The following is a 23645-nucleotide window of genomic DNA, read 5'->3' on the forward strand; positions in this document are numbered from 1 at the left end:
AAAGGACACATTTGTTTAGCTGCAGGACTTATAGAAAAGTACTAATCACTGCGGCTTGGGGTAAAGAGAGTTGGGGTGGAGGATGCAATAAGAGTTTAGATGAAAAGGTACTGCACTCGCAGAGCTTAACAAATGAACACCTACGTGACCAGAAGATCTTATCTCTGGCTTTTTGTTATAATTGATAGTTCCACATTGCCCCTCCTTGGAATTTCCCAACATTATACAGGAGGGATTATGAGTTTAGACTGTTTTGTGTGTTATTTGATTGTTATTGTTAATAGCTTTATTTAACCAGGATACGTAATGCCGAGATTAAAAACCTTTTGTGCGCTGGCCAAGACGGAAAAGAAATTGACAACTTGAAACAAAATCACATTTAATAATACTCGCAAATGTCTAAACAAGGATATTCTTGCAACCTTGACTTGGTGCTCGTTCGTCTGGGAGATAGACGCAGAAATGAAGCCACACAATTAGCCACATCTAACAAAAGAAAAGGAAAGAGAAGGCAACTACTTCTATAGATCATGTACATGTACTTATGCTAACCTAACCGTCGCCATTTTTGTTTTTGCCAACTTCAACTGATCTGTTTAGATTTGTTTCCCTGAATTTGACTCAACAGCAAAACCCAAGACTTTGCACAGAGTTTTAGACAATTGTTGCCGACACGTACTGTAATTCAAACCTTCACGCTATCTCGAGTAAAATGTCAACATTTAAGAACTTTCATACTGGTAAAGGTTTTTGGCCTATAGGAATATAAACATTTACAGTCTTTGCTACATCACCTTTACATTCCCAGTTTTGTAATTTATAGTTGTTTAAAATATCAGATTAATTAAAGAAGGAAATGGGCAGTCAAAGAAAGGGAAAGTAAACGAGGAAATTATGAATGAATACTTATGGTGAAAATGAATTATTCGTGGTTCATTTTTTCCAAAAGCAGGATGAGCTTTCTGAAAGGCAAAGCGCCACAAACCACAGTCTGAAGGAAGCAAACACATGCAAGTCACACTGTGTGACTCACGTATTACTGTTAAAATACAGTCAGTGCACTACTGCTTACAAGGAGAATAACTATTTCTCAAGCTTCCTGCTAAACACACATTCTGTTGTCTTCTAGTCATTGAATATTTAGCACAACTAAGAACCAGTTTCATTTTTCACCACTGTGATTAAAAATGAGCTAAAAAAAAAAAGCCTCCTATCAGCAAGGAGGGAATCAGCTTAGACCATGTTGGTCACACACAGACTCTGTAAGCCTGTTATACTAACAGGGATTGAAATGGTCTGCATCCATTATGCACTTAATACCTCAGTGTTATGCACACGGATCTCTGTATGTTTCGAGAGACCACTTAAACCGAGATCATCCTCTGACTGTCACTGAGCATCACTTGGTCCCATAGAAATAAGATTCCCTGGAAGACCGAGTCGTCTGACGCAAACAGTGGTGTGATCTGATAAAACTGAAAGATGTGTCATCGGTGTTTGAACCCTCGGTCTAATGGGCCCTTAAGCAGTCTGCTTGCCTCTCTATTCATTAGTCAGTTTGCCAGATAAGATGAAACTAATATCTGTATGGCACACGGTAGCCAAGCAAGTAATTCAACAAGAGATCAGTGGTTTTTTGTTTTTTTTTAAGTCTTGTCTGATCATGTTGTTTGCATTATATTCAGAACCCAAAAGAAAAAAAAGAGGACTGGGACACTAATGAAAATGTCATTTTAAAAAACAAACAAACTGAATGCTAGAGTCAGTGCTCGACAGTGACGGCCCGTTTGGTAGTTTTGACTCGTGAATCTCTCTCAGGTGACCAGTGACGTTTTTAAAAAGCTCTGTGGTCAGACATTTCTAATTGACCGACCTTTTTTTCCCCCTCTGTTTTTCCTGAAAGACCTGGAATGAATCAGAAAGGGGAAGTTTAAACGAACACTGACTTTGTTCCCCACATTTAGCACTGAAGCGAAAGCAAGGACACATCAGTTCCCCTGCTGCTGTACACTACATTAATGCCTAAGGACATACAACATTGTATAGCACATACATGAGAATCAACCTGAATACATTAAAACTACAGAGAAGTAACATTAGCCACAACTGACCTACAGTATTACACAGCACTCCCTAATCCTGATTATGTGGCAGTGTGTAAATGTATATGGGGGAGACTTATTAAGAACTAAAGATGCATCTTAGCTATCTCAGTTTCTTTAGAATAACTAATATTCCATTTTTTTTAAAAAAAATTTTAATATGCAGCTTCCATATTGAGAGTATAAAGTTTGCTTTTCTGTGCATTAGTTGATCTGGTGAAGTCAAGACAATCTCTGATGAGCGATTTTTTCTGCCAAAATGCAGATTACATGAATTCAACAAAGAGAATAATTTATGTTCATGACTTCCATTAATGTGTAATATTAGACAAATTCGGTTAAATTCAGATTTGTTTGGGGTTTTTTGTTTGCTTTTTTTTTTTAATCTTTTCCTCATTGCTTGATCATCATATCAGTTTCTCTTCACTGTCATTTCTCATTAACCGTCTTACACAACATGAAACAGGCCTCTTCTTTTGAACTGTCTAAATAAAACTGAGTAGCCTTTTGTTTCCTCCTTTTCCCTCTCACTGACACACAAAAAGTTCCTTTCTTGAACTGGTGAATGGTTTACAGATTAGCCACAAGGACAGATTATGTACCAAATTAAAAGAGAATAAACAACGTCATAACAGAGAGATAAGCAATCATATGAAGCTCAGTTCTAAATCTGTTCTTTAAAACTACACAGCAAGAAAATGTGACGACTTACTTTTTCCTTTCTTTCCTTTCTCTCTGTCTCTCTTTTTAGAAGTAAACAGAAGCAGTAAAATAAAAATGGATGCACCAGGATGACCAAAGGAAGAGCTTTAAGGCGTTTTCAACACTCAAAAGTGCGTCATCAGTGTGTAATCTGACATTTATTAAAAACATTTGTTCAGTTACAATTGCTTCAACGTTACACCGTTAGGCAGTCGGTCACCGAGTGAGGCGTCCCGCTAATATGGACCCGCTACCAGTGTCGGAAACATCAGTGTCGGTTTTCTGGATGAGCCTTTTAAAAACCGAACTTCACAGAGACACCAGAAGGCGATATTAGCGCGCGCGCGCGCGCACACACACACACACACACACACTAGAAAAATAGAGTGATTACCAATTGAATCCAATTGAGACTTTTTCATACAAAAAGAAGAAATAAAGAGAATCGCTATGCGCAATCAATGAAAGTCGAGACAAGCACAAAATTACAGCCTACGGTCTATGCTTCAACATGACTTTAGGCTATTTTGACAAAGAGTCCTGAAAAAAAATTCTTCATGTTTTTTGCAAGAAAAACAACAATGTGCCATGGGTGAACATCTGATAGCAGTATCTGGATATTTTGCACTGTGGGTTGGATACTTATTAAGCAGAGTGGGCAGAGCAGCGGGCAGTTCAGCATCTACACATGGAGTATCGCTGTTTGGGAATTCAGCAGATCGTTCCTGTATTGTTCCAGCCAGTTTCTAAGCTCGGAAATCCGGTATCCCTCTGGACCCCTGCCCCCCTGGTACACCACTTTTTCATCGCTCACGATGTAAAGTCTCTCAAAGTAGGCTCCATACGCGGCGTTACATGAGTTGTCCATATTATCCACCACCACGTTGGTCTCCGGCACCTCAGTGAGCATCAGCTGAGCGGCTCTCAGTCTGTCCTCCAAACAGCGATGCTTGGGGATCTGATACGGCGCGTCCGAGCTCACCCAGCCGTCCGAGGGATGCGCCTCTTCGATATATACAACTAAAAAGTCCGCAATGTCTGCGTACTGACTCACGACGCGCTGAAACGCCGTCAGACGCGTCATGAATGGCGGTCAGGAGCAGCTGCCAAAGTTAAGAATGAGCGGTCTCTTCCCTTTCACGCAGTCCAGGATTCGCACCTGCTTCCGCTCCTGGACGAGCACCACCTCGGTGTTGGGCGCAGGGCGCCCAAGGTGCGCAGATTTGAGAAAGTCCAATTTCTGACCATGCCACACGGCCCTCAGGGACTCCAAGGTGAACATCTTGTTAGAGTCAGAGACGCACACCGGCGGGTCGTCAGGGCTCTCCTGCCTCTCTCCCATTTTCAGCAGCACTTGTTTCCTAATGCACAAGAAATCCAGGAGCCACAGCATAACTGCGGCCAGAAGGAACCGGGGCAGCAGCATCAGGCAGAGGGCTGCATGCTTCAGCGCCTTCGCCATTTGGACACCGCCGGAGTCGTCCATCATCTCTCCCCCAGCTGATAGGATGAGACTGTGCCGGCAAACGAGACAACTGGTATTTAGTCACCTTTACCCATTGGAGAAAACTATCTGACGCACGCAGGCACTCTTTTTATAGGTACAGCGTTTGAATAATGAGGAGGGGGGGGGGGGGGGGGGGGGGGACACGCCTCCGGTACCCGCACCGCCCACTCACATGGTGGGGATTACCTCCCGTCAACTCTGGGCTTCAAAGATCCACAAAGACATGGGAAGCGCGAGAGGAAGATATATTGAGAGGTTGAATGTTGATAACACATAACAGTTCTCTATCTTTTGGGGTTTGTTTTGTTTATTTATTTATTTTTTCTTTTTTGTACTTTATTGGGCATGTAGACTTCGTACGGTTAGTTCAGAAAGTAGGCAAAACATTTGATTCACTTCATGCTTCAGCGGCCTCTACGGCCACTAGACGGCGCTGGATTCATACAGACCATCTAGGCTGGATGAGTCATTCGCTTCGTCTAGGGCCCCTCAACATATTGTTAGGAAAAGGAGGCAGCATAAACCTGCCATCACCAGTTTCAAAATTGAAGTGCGTGTGTCTGTGCCCGTGATCATGGCAAAACATGATCCCAAAGACAAACTGAAGGAGGAAATAATCACTGTGCTGTTTTGAGCAACATTTGGGCAGTGCTGTGTAGGTGAGATTAAAATGAAGGTTCGTCTATGGGAGCTATGAACAGTGAGTAGGCCATGCTGAGCTGGGCTTTGGGGTTATTGTAAGATAAAATTCTGTTATTTTGTCAGCAACTTTTTGTTCCTGACTGTCTGGTCTAGTAAAAGATGATTAAACTAGAAAATGAAACGTGGAATTTACTGTATTGTCATTCTTAAGTTCCTCCTATTTACGATGATTACACAGAAAAAAGAAATGTGGAATTACTGTATTCTCATGCTTAAGTTTCTCCTATTCCGTATGATACAAAAAGGCCAAAGCAAATCATGTTGCCTCACCATGAAATTTCCTCCTCATCTCGGGCGTTGATGACATGGCATCCATGTGACTGCTTGGATCGGTTTCTCTGATGCCATAACACTCCCAGCATGTGTCCAACCTTCTTTCCCACCCCTGAGTCTTTCTTTCCTCCTCCTACCTTTTTCATTCTACCCCATGGCTTGTTTCACTGTGTTGGCTGTGTCATACACCGGCTGTAAAAACAGATAGGAATATACAGTTTCTTGTCACCTACAGAAATTCTACTATGCTGTTCACTATTTATCATCACCCATATACAGTTACAATGTTGGATGATCATTTTAAACATAATATGACCATTCCCCCCCCCCCCCCCCCAACATTGGCTTCTTTTTACTGGCTCCCTGTTAAATCCAGAATAGAAATCAAAATCATTCTCTTCAAATATGGGTATCAAATAACCAGGCTGCATCTTATCTTAAAGATCTAATAGTACCGTGTCACCCTGTGAGGTAGCTTGACCAAAGTGGCTGAAGAAGGGCAGGAGACAAATGCTGTCCAGTGCAGCAAGTGATTTATTCACCATCTTGGTGATAATTTTTATTTTTATTTTTTTTAACCCCCCCCAAAACCCCCCCAACTCAACTCCAAAGTTAACCCAGTTGTTACGTTCCCCCCGAAGGGGTCTAGGCATATGAGTGAGGGGACCAGTAACAAATGAGTCCGGAATCAGAATGAAAAGGAAAACAGACAGAGTTGTTCTGTATTAATAGAACTTTATTACGAAATGGTACAGGTGGATTACAAACGACATTAACATTAACTTAAAGGGCCGGCAACGCCGTCTTACCAACAACGCCAAAGAAACAAAGAAAACGCTCGCAGCCACGAAAGGCAGGAAGACTACCAAACAAACACAATAAAAAAGGCGGCACTTCCCACACTTCCTACCCTACTCCCCACCACGGGGAGACACTCTCAGGGCCCACAAGCCCGTCTGCTCACTGGTCAGAAAGAGGCTGTCTGTCCAACATCTAGCACCGAAACGCGTAGAGCCACCGAGGAAAAAAGCCACCCTGCTCACAGCTCATCCCCAGTTTAAATAGCCTCAGAGGATGATTGCTGACTGGAGTCAGGTGGCAAACGAGGCTAATCATCAGCAGCTGTGTCCTGGGGAGAGAGGAGAGTGAGAGAGACAGAGAGGGGTAGGAGTGGCAAGAGGGGTGGAGGCGGGGAGAGTGGGCAAACACCCCACCCACACACTCCCACAGCCTCACAGAACGTAACATTCTCCCCCCCCCCCCCTTACATTGAAGCCCTACCAAAACAACAACAACAACAACAACAACAACAACAACAACAACACCCTATTGCGAGCTGCGTGAGAGTGCATCAGCCACTATCATCAGATTGTAATCCTGGGCCAGGAGTGCCCAGCGCATCAGTCGCTGGTTGTGATTGTACATCCGGTTCAGAAAAACAAGGGGGTTGTGGTCTGTGAACATGGTCACCGGGGAAGCGCTGGAGCCCACATACACTTCAAAGTGCTGCAGAGCTAGAAGCAGAGCTAAGGCTTCCTTCTCTATGGTAGAGTAGTTCAGTTGATGGGGTTTGAACTTTGCAGAGAAATAACAGACCGGATGGCACACACCTTCCTCATCATCCTGCAGCAGGACTGCCCCGGCTCCGGTGGCACTGGCATCGACCTCTAGCTTAAAGGGGCGAGAGAAGTTTGGAGCTGCCAATACAGGGGTGCTGCACAGAAGAGATTTTGCCGACTCAAAGGCATGCTGGCATTCAACTGACCATTCAAAAGGCACCTTTGGGCTACACAGTTTGGTTAGCGGGGTCACGACCACAGAAAAGTTCTTACAGAAACACCAGTAATATCCGGTCATCCCTAGGAACCGCCTTAGTTCCCGTCTGGTGGCTGGACTCGGGTAGTCCAGGATTGCAGCAACCTTCGCCTCCACTGGGCGGACCTGCCCAAACCCCACCTGCTTACCTAGGTAAGTGACGGTTGCCTTACCAAACTCATACTTAGCGAGATTGAGGGTCAACGAGGCCTCGGCTAGCCGCTGAAACACTGTCCTCAGAAGGGACATATGATCTGCCCATGTGTCTGTGTATAGCACCACGTCATCTAGATACACATTGCACTGGGGCACATCTCCCAACACCAACTGCATCAGTCGTTGAAAATTAGCTGGGGCATTTTTCATGCCAAAGGCCATTACTGTGTATTGCATGAAGTGGTCAGGGGTGACAAATGCAGAAATCTCTGAAGCTCTGGGAGTGAGAGGCACCTGCCAGTAGCCTTTAAGGAGATCGAGTTTGGTGAGGAATTTGGCAGGGCCGATGCTGTCAATGCAGTCTTCCATACGAGGAAGCGGAAAAGAGTCAGAGACCGTTACAGCGTTTACCTTCCGATAATCTGTGCAGAAACGGGGTGTGCCATCAGACTTAGGTGTTAGTAGACATGGGGAGCTCCAGGGGCTACAACTAGGTTGTGCCAAGCCGTTTTCTACTAAGTACTCAACTTCTTCTTTCATGACCTCACGTTTGGCGAAGGGGCAACGATATGCATGCTGCTTGATTGGGACTGCGTCTCCAACGTCAATGTCATGCTCACAAACGTGGGTACGCGAGGGTACGTCACTAAAAAGAGACAGGTAGGAGTGCAGCAAGTCAAGTACCTCTTTACACTGGGACGGAGGAAGGTGAGATAGGTTGGCCTCGGCCTTAGCTAAAAAAACAGAATTTGACAACCGCCCACATTGCTGTCCCTCAGAAAGGGTACCCAGATCATCATCACCCTTAACTTCAACACTTAGCAGGGCAACAGGGACTGAACCGGGGACAGCCGTCCCAGCAGTGTCTGATGATTCTGTCATGCTGGTGTCTCTGGTATGGTATGGTTTCAACATGTTGACATGGCATAGGCGAGTCTTCCTTCTGCGTTCTGGGGTGTTGAGAATATAGTTGGTGTCAGACACTTTTTTCACTATCACATAGGGGCCTGAGAAACGAGCCATGAGGGCAGAACTGGGCACGGGCAACAACACAAGAACTTTGTCCCCAGGCTGGAACTGTCTTTCCACTGCTTTTTGATCACATCGTTTTTTCATGTTTGCCTGGGATACACAGAGAGCCTCTTTTGCTAACAAAGTAGCCCGTTGCCACCTGTCCTTGCATGTTTTTACAAACTCCACCACAGTAGTTTTAGGCACACAACCACTGAGAAAACTCTCCTTCAGCACCTTTAGCGGACCCCGCACGTCATGTCCAAACACCAGGGTAGCTGGGCTGAACCCCAAAGACTCCTGCTTCGCATCACGTATAGCGAACAATACAAAAGGGACCCCTTCATCCCAGCTTTTTCCGGTGTCGTGGCAATACTTACTCAACATCGCCTTGAGAGTTTGATGCCACCACTCCAGTGCACCTTGTGACTCTGGGTGATAAGCACTAGACACAGAATGAGAAACTCCAAAGGACCGTAGAGTCCGATTAAAATCCCTGGACATGAAATTGGTACCCTGATCTGTCTGCACGGTTTTCAGGAGGCCAAAGGTGGTAAAGAATTTGACTAGTGCTTTGGTAATGCTTGCTGTCGTGATTTTCCGCAGAGGAATCGCCTCTGGGTATCGAGTGGACACACACATTATGGTTAACAAGAACTGATTCCCTGCCCGCGTCTTTGGTAAGGGGCCAACACAGTCTACCAGGATATGCTCAAAAGGTTCACCGACAGCAGGGATAGGACGTAGGGGGGCGGGGGGCACCGCCTGGTTCGGTTTACCCACAAGCTGGCAAGTGTGACAGGTGTTACAAAACTGCACTACATCTGCTTTCATTGCCGGCCAAAAGAAATGCTGCAGTATACGGTCATATGTTTTAGTGACACCCAAATGACCTGACCATGCGTGATCATGTGCTAACTGCAGCACATGCCACCGCAGACTGGTCGGAACCACCAACTGCCGCACTACGCTCCAGTCTTCTCCAGGCCTTGGGGTCCACTTGCGCATCAATAAACCTTCCCAAACGAAAAATGTCTGCCTCTTGCTCCCCTCACCTCCCTTATCCTGAGCTGCTGCGGTAAAACACTGAACTAATGAAGGGTCTTCTTTCTGAGCCTTCACAAGTGCTTCCCGGGTGAGCAGAAAAGGAGCTCCAGACACAGGAGCTGGCTCAACCACACTGAGCTAACTCTAAGGCTCCATTATCTCCCTCATCGGTGCAGGGCATCACATCCTTCTCTAGAATAGAGCCGATCACTGATTCTGACAAATCAACCCCCCCACCTTGTTGCTGGGCACGTGAACGAGTCAGAACGCTCACCGGGAACACATCCGGGTGCTGCAGGCTGAGGGCATCTAACACAGGCTCTATAACAGGATTGTTGGTCACCTCAGGGGTAGGGTAAACTTTCCCACCCGCGATATCATTTCCCATTATAAAATCCACCCCATTAATCGGGAGAGAAGGCCGCACACCCACTGAGAAGAAACCACTCACCAGCTCACTCTGTACCCAGATACGATGGAGGGGAGCAGGCACAAAGCTCATCCCAACACCTCTTACAATGATGCTAGAGTCACAGTCAGACTTCTCATTAAATTCAAGCACACTAGCTAGTGTGAGGGACTGTGAGCCACCAGTATCACGCAGAATGGTCACTTCACGCTTATCCTCGGTCTTACCAGAAAGCGAAACTATCCCCTTAAAAATGAAGGGCTTAAAACACTCATCCGGGGTCTCAGGGGAAGGGGGCCTACTGACAGGAGGCATGGTTTTAATCAGCCCAACCCCTTTTGGTTTACGTGAAGACGAGACTGATTGTTTCCGTCTGTAAGCTTCACAATCTGCGATCAGGTGGCCAGACTTAAAACAGAAAAAACACTTTCGGTCTGCCTTGGGACGAAACACAAGTACCTCACTCTTTGGGTGCTGTGCAACTGGTACCTCGCTAGCCTTCACTGGGGCATCGCGCCGGTCATACCTACTGACACTGGTTTTATGGACGAGCGCGAACTCATCAGCCAGCGTCGCAGCCTGCTGTAGCGAGGAAACCTTCTGTTCATTAATATATACCGCGATGCGCTCAGCAATGCAGTTCTTAAATTCCTCTATGAGCATTAGTTCCCGGATCGAAGCCAGGTCAGTGGCTTTGCAGGCCGCACACCACCGATCGAAAAGAACACCTTTTTCCCTGGCAAAATCAAGATAGGACTGACCCTGACCTCTTCTCAACCCCCGGAAACGCTGCCTATAGGCTTCTGGGACCAGCTCATAGGCCAGCAGGATAGCCCTTTTCAGCTTGTCATAGTCCAAGCTGTCCTCAGCTGACAACGAGGAACAAACTTCTTGAGCCTTACCCGCCAGCTTACATTGGAGCAAAATGGCCCATGAATCCCGTGGCCAGTGCAAGGCCGTGGCTATTCGTTCAAACGACTCGAAGTAGCTGTCGACCTCAGTGTCACGGAACATCGGAACCAGACGACTGTTTTTCCCTACGTCAAACGGGGTGTCCGCCTGACGAATGGAGGCGGTCGGAGGAAGGGAAACCTGCCAGAGTTCCAGCTGTCGCAACCTCACAGCTGTCTCTGCCTCCACCTCCACCTTCCTCAATTCGACCTCTCTGGCTCTAGCAAGCTCTGCATCTAAACGCCTAAGCTCCAGCTCTTTCTTTAGCTGGAACTCCCTCTCACGGTCCTCCTTTTCTAACTGGAGACGAGCAAGGCGTACACGGAGCTTAGCATCCTGCTTCGAGCCTTCACTTGATTCAATGGAGAGGGGTTCGAAGCGAGGCAATGTCATGGGTTTGTCCTCAGGCAGCCCCTGATCAACAGGTGTCGACACCAATGGACCTACAGCTTGAGCTGACGCCTGCGGAACAGGCTGAGACGCTGCCCCATGCTCAAGTGGACTGGCAGATACTGGCAAGGCCACTATCCCTTTCTCCACCAAGCCAGACACAAGAGCAGCTTTCAGCTCAGCCTTACGCAGAGCTGTGGAAACAGAAATGCTATAACCTGATGCCACCTCATGCAAATCCCTCTTCCTACAGGCGTCCAGTTGGACAAGCGAGGGGTTTTTCTTAAACACGGCAATATCAAAGGTAGCCATCAACTCTAAAAACAAAAAACTACCTGAGGCTAACAATAACAACAAAGAAGCACCACCTCCAATACACAAATGAGAAAATAGGCGGGAAAAGTGTGGCCAGAGGTTAACCAATAAATAAAAGTACCGCCGACCCTCTCCCCAGACCTGCCTACTAAAATCTTAGCCTAGTTAGCTTCTGGAGTGTACCAGGCTCGAGGCAACTTTAAAGGCTAAGCATCAAGTGCACAAAGCACCGACAAGCCTACCCCCGACAGGGAACTAATCCCCACCCGGGATTACTCCGAAAATAATAAAGGAAAAATAAAAAATGAGTGCCTGAAGGAGGAGCTTATGCTCAGCTAGACACTCCCCTTTTGCTAACTGGAGAGGGAGCGCAGCCGATACCATACAACTAACCAGGCCACCGGCAAACAACTCACAAAAACTCTATTTTCCTTCCATTCATATCCCGGACGAGCCCCCACATTGTTACGTTCCCCCCGAAGGGGTCTAGGCATATGAGTGAGGGGACCAGTAACAAATGAGTCCGGAATCAGAATAAAAAGGAAAACAGACAGAGTTGTTCTGTATTAATAGAACTTTATTACGAAATGGTACAGGTGGATTACAAACGACATTAACATTAACTTAAAGGGCCAGCAACGCCGTCTTACCAACAACGCCAAAGAAACAAAGAAAACGCTCGCAGCCACGAAAGGCAGGAAGACTACCAAACAAACACAATAAAAAAGGCGGCACTTCCCACACTTCCTACCCTACTCCCCACCACGGGGAGACACTCTCAGGGCCCACAAGCCCGTCTGCTCACTGGTCAGAAAGAGGCTGTCTGTCCAACATCTAGCACCGAAACGCGTAGAGCCACCGAGGAAAAAAGCCACCCTGCTCACAGCTCATCCCCAGTTTAAATAGCCTCAGAGGATGATTGCTGACTGGAGTCAGGTGGCAAACGAGGCTAATCAGCAGCAGCTGTGTCCTGGGGAGAGAGGAGAGTGAGAGAGACAGAGAGGGGTAGGAGTGGCAAGAGGGGTGGAGGCGGGGAGAGTGGGCAAACACCCCACCCACACACTCCCACAGCCTCACAGAACGTAACACCAGTACAAATAAACATAACTGAACTTAGACCAACAAAAATTAAGGTCACGTGCACTCAGCTACACTGACCTGGTCCTTTCCACTTGAACACTTGAGTTCTTCTGCTTAAATAGTCAGCTATCCAAACAATTTCTCCTCTGGACTATTCCATTCAGTAGGTAAGACAAACATTCCCATACTCATAAACTTATGATACTACTCTTTACTAGCAATAAAAACACTCTAAGGTGTAACCAATACATATTACATCAATGCATCCATTTGTCAACAAACAACATAAACTTGACTTTATTAAATTACACCAATTCTCCCCCTTCTTCACCTGGTCCCTTTCTGTGACCTCAGACTAAACAGGAAGCTATAAATACAGGAAGTGAAGCAGCACTTCCTCCTTCTACTCCTGGAACATAGGTAAGTAAGGTGAGTTCGACAAACTAGACAAGCTGGAATAAATAATACGTTAACTTAACAAACATGTCAGAGTTGATTTAAACCAAGATGTTACATTACATAATCTGTGAAACAACAACAACAAACTTTATTTATATAGCACATTTAAAAACCAGTGGTGTACCAAAATGCTTAACATGCAAGAGAGTAGGATGAAGTAACAGGGAAGGATGAGGGCTATGGCAAGGTACCAAAACATGCTAGCAGGTTGAATGTCATTAAAACACAAAAGCAAAAGAATTTCATATAAAAGCATAAAAGAAAACTAAGTGTAAAGGATAAAACAGTCAAAAAATTGAAAATGATTAAAAGTAATTAAGAATAAGCCGAAGATAAGAATAAGCATTAAGCTAACTAACAAGCAACTGGTAGAAAAGGCAAGGCTAAATAAGTGTTTTTGTTTTTTGTTTTTTTAACCGCGATTTGAAGGAATGGAGGAATGGTGAAAGTGCAAAACAAAAACAAACCCGGTATAGTAAATGTTTGCCCACAACAGAATAAAAAAAATAATGTATGGCTAAATCAAACCAAGAATGCTAACTAAGAATAACAAGCTTCAAATATGGACAAATGGTATTCTCACCCACTTTGTCACACACCCCAATAGAGTACTTCACTCACAGACTGCAGGGTTACTTGTGTTTCCTAGGCTATATAAAAGGGAGGCAAAGCCTTCAGCTTTCTGACCCCTCTTCTTTAGAACCAGCTGCTAGTTTTGACATGGGAGACAGACACAATCTTTGATTTTAGCATTAGTTTTAAAACTTCACTTTTTAATAATAGTTAGGGTTGGATCAGGTATATATTTTGCATTGTTTCTCTCTCATCACCGGTTGATTATGGCAGGTGGCTGCCCCGCCCTGAACTTGGTTCTGCTGGAGGTTTCTTCCTGTTGAAACAGAGGTGTTCTGTCCCATTGTCGCCAAGTGCTTGCTCATAGGGGATTGTCTGATTGTTGGTGTTTTCTCTGTATTATTGTAGTTAGGGTCTTTACCTTACAATATAAAGTACATTGACGTGACTATTGTTGTGATTAAGTGTTGTATGTGCAAATAATCCCTGTGCATCAAATGGTCTCCAAACTGCTGTAAGCGTTCCATTTCACACTCTCCTCTCAGAGCTACATGATGTCAACAAGAGAGGATATATTTAATATGGTCATCTGTACCATACAGCCCTTACTGTGAGCTAGGGCTGGGCCATATTATACCGTTCACGGTAATACCGGTATAATGTTAGGCAACGATAGGAAAATGAAATATCGCGATAGAATATGAGTAAAACGCGCATGCGCAGTGCCTTTGTTTTCATACGCACATGGCCGATTGTTGAGTGAAACAGATGAACCAGAATTGGTTTGTAAAAATGGTGCAACTTCAGTGATGTGGAACTGGTTTGGTGTTTGTCCGTCAGATACACGACAAAGCACATTTTTTTTGCAGAACATGCAAGCGGCCGTCGTTATTGTCGTATTTGTCGGACTAAGATGCTCTTAAATCTGGGAGTAATCTGGGTCCTAAACTCCGTATGCTTCAGGTCAAACAACACTGCAGCATCACTTGGAGTTAAAAACTGTCTAAATTCTTTCATCTTTAATAAAACGATCAGCATTGCTGCTTTACCAGGTGTAACTATGAAGTTTAACTTCCAGGCATCCATGAAAACAAAATGTATTACATTTAACGGAGTTAGAAGCTAGCAGGAAGCTAGCGGAAGTTAGCTCGCTAGTTTCGCTAGTTACCTAAACATGATATTGCATGTTCTGACTGAGAGATTTCTGAAAAAAATCAAACGTACAGCTCTGCTATCACTTCCAACATAAATGAAGACAGGAAACTAAACAGCAGTGACGTTTGTAGGGTTACTGAAGTTGGGCTAGCTGGTATATAATGATGTGCTACGTGATCGCTAGCAACACAGCTATGTTAGCATAACATACACAGTGAAGCTGGAGGACAAACACTAACACTTTTCCACTTATAAAAGTTAACGTTAAGGTTCCTCATGGTTAGAGACAAATACAATCGCATGGCAGGATGCTGTAAAAGGACCAAACTTCAGTCAGGAGAACAACTGAGATAATCCATCCACAATACGAGGTTAGTCATTAATATACTGCAACAACATGGGAATAGAGCCGCTGCCAGAGAATTCAACATTAATGAATTAATGGTACAGAAGTGGAGGAAGCAAGAAGAATGAGTTGAATAAAGTTTGATTTATCTGACTGCTTTGTTTCGCTTAATGTGCCTTATAATCCCGTGCACCTTATGGTCCGAAAAATACGTACTGCACACTGCAGTTTAATGTTGCAAAGCACCTCTTTTTAACTTCAGTGGATATTATACATGGTTATGCTCAGGATATGTCAGCCCATTTCTACTGGAAATGCCTTTTGGTTAAACTTTCAGCAAGGAATTTGCATTTGCACTGTTACATTTTATACAGCTTTAATGTACATAAAAACCAGCTTCTTGTTTAATTTTTAAGTGAAAATAAATGATAGGTTGTCTTTTTGCGCTAGTAATGTTGTGGAGTTGTATTTTGTCTCGCATCAATTATATCGTCAGTTATATCGTTATCGCAAATTTTCAAATATATATCGTGATAAATATTTTTGGCCATATCACCCTGCTCTACTGTGAGCAGAAAAGACCCAATGACCTGCTGTTCAAACTAGGGACAGGATCGATCCAATATATAGTATCGGTCCAATCCTGACCTAGGACATAAAAAAGGACACCGGATTAAATATCAAAGGCACCTTACAAAACTTGTGACATGGCGTAATCCAGGTATTGCCCTTAGCATATTGGAGCAGTATGCGTCACGTGATAGAGCGGCTGTTGCGTGCGAGACCTGTCAGTGGTACTTTACACTGAAAGCATCTAGAGCCTCGTTACATGCTACCAAACCAGCATTTCATCTCTGAGCAAGCTATCCCAGAGAAGTAAAGCAAGTGTAAGTTAATCTCTGAATGTTTGTAAAGCATTCGATGTTAAGCTTAACATCGCTAAGTATGACTGTACAATGGATGGACTCAAGTTTTACTTTGAAAAAAAACTGTGTTGCAGGTTAAACAGTTCTGTGGTTTCAAGAAAAAAACTATGAAAACCACCTATTTTCATACTTGTCTTAAGTTTTGTATAGAAATTACACAAAATTCAGTCTCAGGTTAAACATCACAGAAACGGCTTACACTGACCTCAATCTTCATAAAAGATGAGTGTCATGAAGCCATGTCTGATTTATTTGCACTGCTTTCCACTCTGGATGTCTATTTATGTTAAACTTGAAAAAAGGGTCCATTCTACAACTATTTTTTTTTCTTTTTGAAGATTGATTGATTCAATTTTATTTTGTGCAGATTGCGCTTTTTTCAGAACCAAAGTTTTTGAAATCTGCGTGAAACTGCATTTAAAATTTTTTTAATATTACTTTAAATAAGATTTAAAGCTCCGCTAAATGGTTAAATAAAAAGTTAGTTTTGCTGAACTGCGAAATATTTTGGGTGCAGCATATCTTTTTGTAATAGAATAGCTTTAGTGTTTTGTCTTTTCAAATTTGAGTATGAACTTATACGAACGGCAGCAAGATATAAAAGAAAACAGTTTTATTGACTATAAAATAGACTATCGGATTCACATTGGTATCGGCATATCCAAATTTATGATATCAGTATCGGACAAAAAAAAGTGGTATCTCTAGTTCAAACCTGTTCTACAGTAGAGTAACCATATCCCACCTTTATATCAATTGATTCATTTATTAAAGATTTGGTGTATTCTTTCAATAGGCTTTATATTTTATTTTTTGTTACCAGATGGCCACAGAATGTCCCTATCAAATACACTACCAGTAAAAAGTTTGGACACCTTCTCATTTAATGGCTTTTCTTTATTTTCACGACTATTTACATTGTAGATTTTCAATGTAGGCATCAAAACTATGAATGAACTTAAGATTCTTAAGCTCCTTAAGCATCTTTAAGATTCTTCAAAATAACCACCCTTTGCTTTGACACTTAGCACTTGTTGGCTTTTTTGCCTTCACTCTGCGGTCCACCTCATTCCAAACCATCTCAATTGGGTGTAGGTCGGGTGACTCTGGAGGCCAGGCCATCTGACGCAGCACTCTATCACTGTCCTTCTTGGTCAAATAGCCCTTACACAGCCTGGAGGTGTGTTTGGGGTCATTGTCCTGTTAAAAAAATAAATGATCCAACTAAACACAAACCAGATGGGATGCCGTGTCGCTGCAGGATGCTGTGGTAGCCATGTTGGTTCAGTGTGACTTCAATTCTGAATAAATTCCCAACAGTTTCACCAGCAAAACACCCCCATACCATCAAACTTCTTCCTTGCTTCACAGTTGGAACCATGCATGCAGAGATCATCCGTTTCTGCATCACACAAAGACACGGCAAGTGGAAACAAAGATCTAAAATTTGGACCAAAGCACAGATTTCAACTGGTCTAATGTCCATTCCTTGTGTTTCTTGGCACAAACAAATCTTTCCTGCTTGTTGCTTTTCCTTAGTAGTCGTTTCTTGTTTGACCATAAAGACTTGATTCGCGCAGTCTCCCCTGAACAGCTGCTGCTGGAACTTTGTGTGGCATTTATCTGGGCTCTAATCTCAGGTGCTGTTAACTTGTGATTTCTGAGGCCGGTGACTCCTCAGCAGGAGAGGTGACTCTTGGTCTTCATTTCTTGAGGCGGTCCTCATGTGAAATGTTCAAATAATTATAGAAAGGACTTTACGCCAAAGCAGAGTGTAAAGTTTTTTATGAGCCAGCCGCTGCGCTTCCTGGTTTTTGCAACTGCACCTGGGGACACATTCAAAGTTTTAGCAATTTTCCAGACTGACAGAACTTCAGTCCTTAAACTAATGATGGGCTGTTGTTTCTCTTTACTTAGCTGATTTTGGTTCTTTCCATAATATGAATTCTAACAGTTATCAGATAAGACTGTCAGTTGCGTACCAGCCTGACTTCTGCACAACACAACTGATGTACCAACCCTATTAAGAAGGTAAGAAATTCCACAAATGAATGCTGACAAGACACACCTGTGTAGTGAAAACCATTTCAGGTGACTACATCATAAAGCTTATTGAGAGAAGGCCAAGGGTTTGCAGCGCTGTCAACAAAGCAAAGGGTGGTTAATTTCAGGAACCTAAAATATAAGACATATTTAGAGTTATTTATCATTTTGTTCTTCCTACAAAAATCCATATATATTGCTTCATATATTTCATGTGTTCAGTATGTATCTGCAATGTAGAAAGTAGTAAAAATAAAGAAAAACCATTTAGAGAAGGTGTATCCATACTTTTGACTGGTAGTGTACAAAGGCCCATTTTAAATTAACAAATGCATGTTCATGGCACTGTATGTGCATATGTAAGCTATGCGTCTGTTTCAGGATGTGCACTATATCAAGCTTATAATGGGTTATCATACTGCCTAATGACTGCACCCCATTAGACTACTGGGGCTCCTTAGCACAATAGGTTTAGCGTGGGATTTATTATAGTCAGGTCATGAGTGTGTGCGAATCTACTTATACAAATTTAACGTGAATTTATTTATTTATTAAAATATGGCCATTCAAATAATATCTAGTATGAATTGGACATTCAACAGACTCTGTTTTAAGCCAGTTTTGCCTGATTTTAGTTTGGACAGCTCCAAACTATTTAAATCTATTCAATAAGAAGCTGCTCAGTGAGTTTATACATCTTTTTCTACGCATTCTTTCAAGACTCAAACCTTTCATGTTTTGTTAGTAGTTAAGAGATGTGGAAAAGTTGACTTAACATCTTTTTGGTGTGTAATTTTACAATTTGCTGCTTCTGCGATCCAGTCCAGTTTTCAGTGAATATTATAAGAATAGATCTCAGCAGGTTGTGGACCGGCCTCCCCAGAGCTTTGAATGTCCTCTAAAAAGCCTGGAGAACTCTTCCTGAATGTAATGTATTATTACTGGACATGACACACTACATGTATTAAAGGTTATTTACACCATGGAGCCTTACGCTAAAAGGAGTCTCAGATTTAACACTATTGGTGAAGCTGGATTCTTAGAATCAGTGTTACGATAGCTGGGATAGAATACAGCCCCCCCACGACTCTGATAAGGACAAGTGGAAGAGATTGGCTGGATGGACTGATGGCAGCATCTTGTCCGATTGAAAAACGGGATGTCAATGGGAAGGTTGATTGGTTTGTTGCTGACAAAGAAAGGTAACTAGAAAGGTTGACTAAGAGAGTTCAGGTTGTGTCGATATGCTGTATTTCCACAATGCTTGCTCTTGTTTCAGTAAATCATTACATGTATTTCCCACTTTCCTAGGAAAATTGAGCTGGCGTCCACATATGTGGTCATCACATTTTGGGTTGGCTAGACCAAAATACTAAATTTTGCTCTACAAGGGCCTGATATCCGCTTACAAGGACATTATACTGCCAGTGTGCTATCGAAATTTAAAGCGAATGTCCTCATAAGTGGATCTCATTTTTCTCAGAAACAAAAATCAGGTAAAAAAAACAAAAAAAACAAACAAAACACGTAATCACGTAATTCTTTGGGACCTGATGAATGTAAAAACAATCAGCCCAAATAGCACTTAAAAATGCATGCCATGACAGAGTTCGGGTCTTAGGAGGTTAAAGCCTGAACCATGAAAAAATTACTAGAAAATTTGACCTTTACGATTTATGTTTATTGAACCTTTTCATGTTTAAAGTGCAACTCAAAATCATAAAATACATTTTACTCACGTCTGACGTCAGTTTGCTTCCTTCATTAAATCAAGTTATTTATAAACAACATCAGCACATTCCCCCCCACCAATGGCCTTCACCCAGGAGACTGGGTTTCGTGCCACTGTGGAACCATTATTTTTACACTCAATTTCATATCATTATCAATCTTTTGTTACAAGTCATTGCTTAGTTTAATTCTCAGCCACTACCTGTTCACAGCCCGTTGAATCTGTCATCAGACGTTATTAGTCCGAGACACATTTCCCGTAGGTAGTCTTCTCAGCTTTAGTTAGCAAATCGTCCTTTAGTGGTTCCTCTACCCTCCTGAACGGAAGCAATGGGTCATCTCTTTTTAACTGTGTGCTGCCAAATTATTTTTGTGGTTTTGTTTGTACTCACAGCTTTTTTTTAAAACCCTCTGCAAGGATTGGAAAAAGAAAGGAAATGATTCAATTTCATTTAATTTAATAAAAGTTTCCTTTCTTTCCTGCTTGTACTTGTTATTTCTAAGTTTCATTGCTTGAAATATAAGGCAGCACCTGCTTGAAATTAACTGCCAATTTTTCTAATGCATTTTAATTTTTTATGCAACATATAGCAACATTCAGTACAGTGCAAAAAGATGCAACAGTCAAAGCTGATCCAGGAAGCTAGCTTGCTAACTTTGCAACACTGTTTCTTTATTCATTTTCTCTTTGGGTGTGTTCATACATAATTTAAACTTTTGCAGAATTATAATCACCTTATGATGCTGTTGTTTTGTTGTTGTCCTGTCAATCTCACTTGCTCTAATTTTCTTTAGCACAGAAAGATGGATACAAAATCTAGACAGTTCGAATTGCTTTCCTATTTTGTATTTGATTTGTTTTTTTTTGTTTGTTTTGTTATCAGTGTGCTTTTTGTTAGTTTCGCCAGTTCAGATTTTTGACTGCCACCTACATCAAACGGAGCTCTGTATGTATGCTACAACAGAACTGGAAATGGTTTTAGTTTTGCATCAGTGCATTTACCTCCTTGAAGCAGCTGTCAGAAAATTTGTTCACTGTGGTCGTAAAGGGACGGACATGGTCAACAATAATACTCAGGTAGGCTATTGCATTTCAATGATGCTCAGCTAAGAGGCTCAAAGTGTGCCAGGTGTATTCACCCTACACGTTACATCACCAATAGCAGTCCGAATTGTTGATACAAGGCAGGATACATCCACGCGTTCATGCTGTTTATGCCAAATTCTGACCATACCCTCCAAGTGATTTAACATGGGGGTTTTCTGCTGCTATGGTCCACTCTTTGAAGGTTTCACATTGAGATGTGCATTCAGAGATGCTCTACTCTATACCTTGGTTGTAATGAGTAGAAATTTGAATTAACTGTTTCTATTCTCCTCTGACCAATACTAGATACTAGAAAACTTGTTTGTTAGCAAGCTCTTGCCAGCTGACACGGATGTACAGTTGGTGAATTGTAGTGTAGTGCCTCAGGGATGAGTGAGCACTCACAAAAAACAAAAAACATGAAAACCTTGTGACCACCCTTTGATAATGGTATTTATGTCACTAGGATCCCATGCTAGTGAATACAGAAACCACAACACTGATTAAACATCATATTTGCTTTCTTTCTACATTTGTTGCATGTTGAACAACTAGAACTCCACCAATTCTTCGTTCTGGGGTTGCACCTATCCAATAACAAGCATAAAGATTTGTCTACTATGGCCATAATTTCTGTTGTGAATATAAGAGAAAAACACAATCCAGTATTCCAGCAGTACATAACTGCTTCTGTTTATGAGGGCCAACCAATCAAAAGGAATTTATCTTAAACCAAAGATAATTTTAAAGCAAGTGGAGGTCAAACAGCTTGTTTCAGAGAGTGGATGACCTGAGAAGAAGGCCAAATATAAGAAAGTAAAGCTTATTTTTAACCACAAAACCACATTCAGACTCCAAGAATAAAAATATGCAGCTGGAAAGTTGCTGTTAGCAGCTGAGTATACACCTGCAAATACAGCCCAGACGCCCTGGCTGTCTGAAAGCACCTGTAACTGTTTAGCAGCTGTTGCACTGGAGGCCTCTGATGATGTTTTGCAAAATCTCTAAAACGAACAGAAGACAACCTGCTGAGAAATGGCTGTAATAAACCAGATGTTCCCAAAGCCAGATGTGTGTTTGTTTAGAAAAAAGAGGGGTGGAAAGAGATGCCAGGTGCCACACACTGCGGAAGACCATAAACCTGCAGTGTTTACTCAAACAGACATGTTATCAATAAGTTAGGCACATGCTTTCCATCCAGTAACTCACCTTTAAAACAGTGTTTATTCTAATTGCAAGTATATTAAATATTATAATTAAACATGAAAGCGAACCTTCTTTGTTTTAAATAGCAATTTGGAAAATGAATAAGAATGAACACAATAAGCGCGATATTAAAAGTAGTTTATAGCATTATTAAAAAAATCAAAAACAATTCCGGCACCTCTCTTTATCTAAATCTAAGCATTAAAAAGAGTAAAAGCATTAGAGTAGACTTCAGTAAATTGATGTAATTGATTGAATGTTATGCTGGTGAATTCAAATACATTCAACTTTCAAAATCACCATAAAAAATACTTCTGGGAATAACATTTGTGCTTGAACTTGCAAAACGCATTTTCCTGCAAGTCCAATTTCACCATTTGTAATTCAAAGAAGGCTGACTGGAAGTGGAAAAAAAAGACATAGTTAAAGGGAAGTGACTCAGATGCTGCTACTAACATAATAGCTGCTGACATGTTGACACTCTTGTGTCTTTATTCTTTACCGACACTTGATTAGTTTAAACACTTACATAATCGGCTAACTGATCTAACTGCCATTCAATTCATGTCAGTCTAGTAATGAGCTTTGGCCAGTGAATAGCCTGAAAAGGGCACGATGTAAAAATATGCTTTTTGAGAAATTATGCAATGTGCACATGTGGACTTTTAACAAGAAGTTGCAAATCATTAAAAAACAATACCTGAGATGATCAAATATTATATCATACGATATTGTTTAAATGCTTCTAAAAAGGTGTTCGCCATTAATAAAGGAAACAGCACCAAGCAGAAGGATTTCTTAACCGCTTCTGTAAGAGAGAAGCAATTGAAACACCGAGAAGATCAGGAGTTACTGTGAATTTGGCTTCTCCACATCACTCTGGGAAACTGCCGCTGTGATCTGGATTACTCGATTGGACTAAGTCTTTTGCTTGTTTACATCAAGGCTAAAGAAGGAAAAGAGCATGTGTGCTGGCTTGCAAGGAGCCCTCGGCCAGTGTCTTTGGCTGAATCAGATTTTCATGGAATAATTAGGACTTCTAAGACAGGGTTTACCCTTGTGTGACTCCACAGCCCAGGAGGTCATCAGAAATACTGTTGCATTTAAGCTTATTAACTCTAGCGACGATTGTCAACTTAAAACCACTCAACATGGGTCGCTCAAATCACGGGCCTTATACATGCACACATACTGTGACCTCTGAAAACCCTAAGCACCTGATTACAAATGCAATAGGATGAGCAGGACAAGAGCTTACCTTCACTTTCACTTCCTAGATTACACTAGCTCTTCTGGATGGTTCTCTCTCCCGATGTTTTGCTGGTCTGTGTTTAGAAAGTCCACGTTTGATTTTGGTGCAATGACTCTGTAGTAAGGGTAGAAAAACCCTATATAAATACCAGTCCATGTTATTGCAGCTTAACAAACAAGAACACTCCAATAAATTATACCCAAAAAAATGGAGGTAAAATTGTAATTTTTCCTTTATGTCTTTAGGGTTTTTCTGATTCACTTCACCTTTTCTTCTTCATTTTCTTTAGATTGCAACAATTTATAACCTACTCTAAGCAATCTGAAGCCACTTTACATTTCACTGCGAAAACTTTACAATATTCAATGCTAACCAGAAAAAAATTTCTGCTTCGCTTAATAATAATA

The 23645-nt window shown here is 42.3% G+C and overlaps 1 protein-coding gene across 1 annotated transcript; it reads right to left on the bottom strand.

Annotated features, from left to right (window-relative positions):
• Positions 1-2322: 2322 nt before the first annotated feature.
• Positions 2323-4354, bottom strand: dio3b (iodothyronine deiodinase 3b). The gene has a single exon (XM_085381785.1). It carries the CDS (start codon positions 4291-4293, stop codon positions 3487-3489), a length of 807 nt encoding a protein of 268 aa, XP_085237911.1. The 5' UTR covers positions 4294-4354; the 3' UTR covers positions 2323-3486.
• Between the last annotated feature and the right edge of the window lie 19291 nt (positions 4355-23645).

The sequence above is a fragment of the Rhamphochromis longiceps genome, linkage group LG15 (assembly GCF_057381845.1).
Source record: "Rhamphochromis longiceps isolate RC_006_pf linkage group LG15, R_longiceps_female_GT1.1, whole genome shotgun sequence".
NCBI lineage: Eukaryota > Metazoa > Chordata > Actinopteri > Cichliformes > Cichlidae > Rhamphochromis > Rhamphochromis longiceps.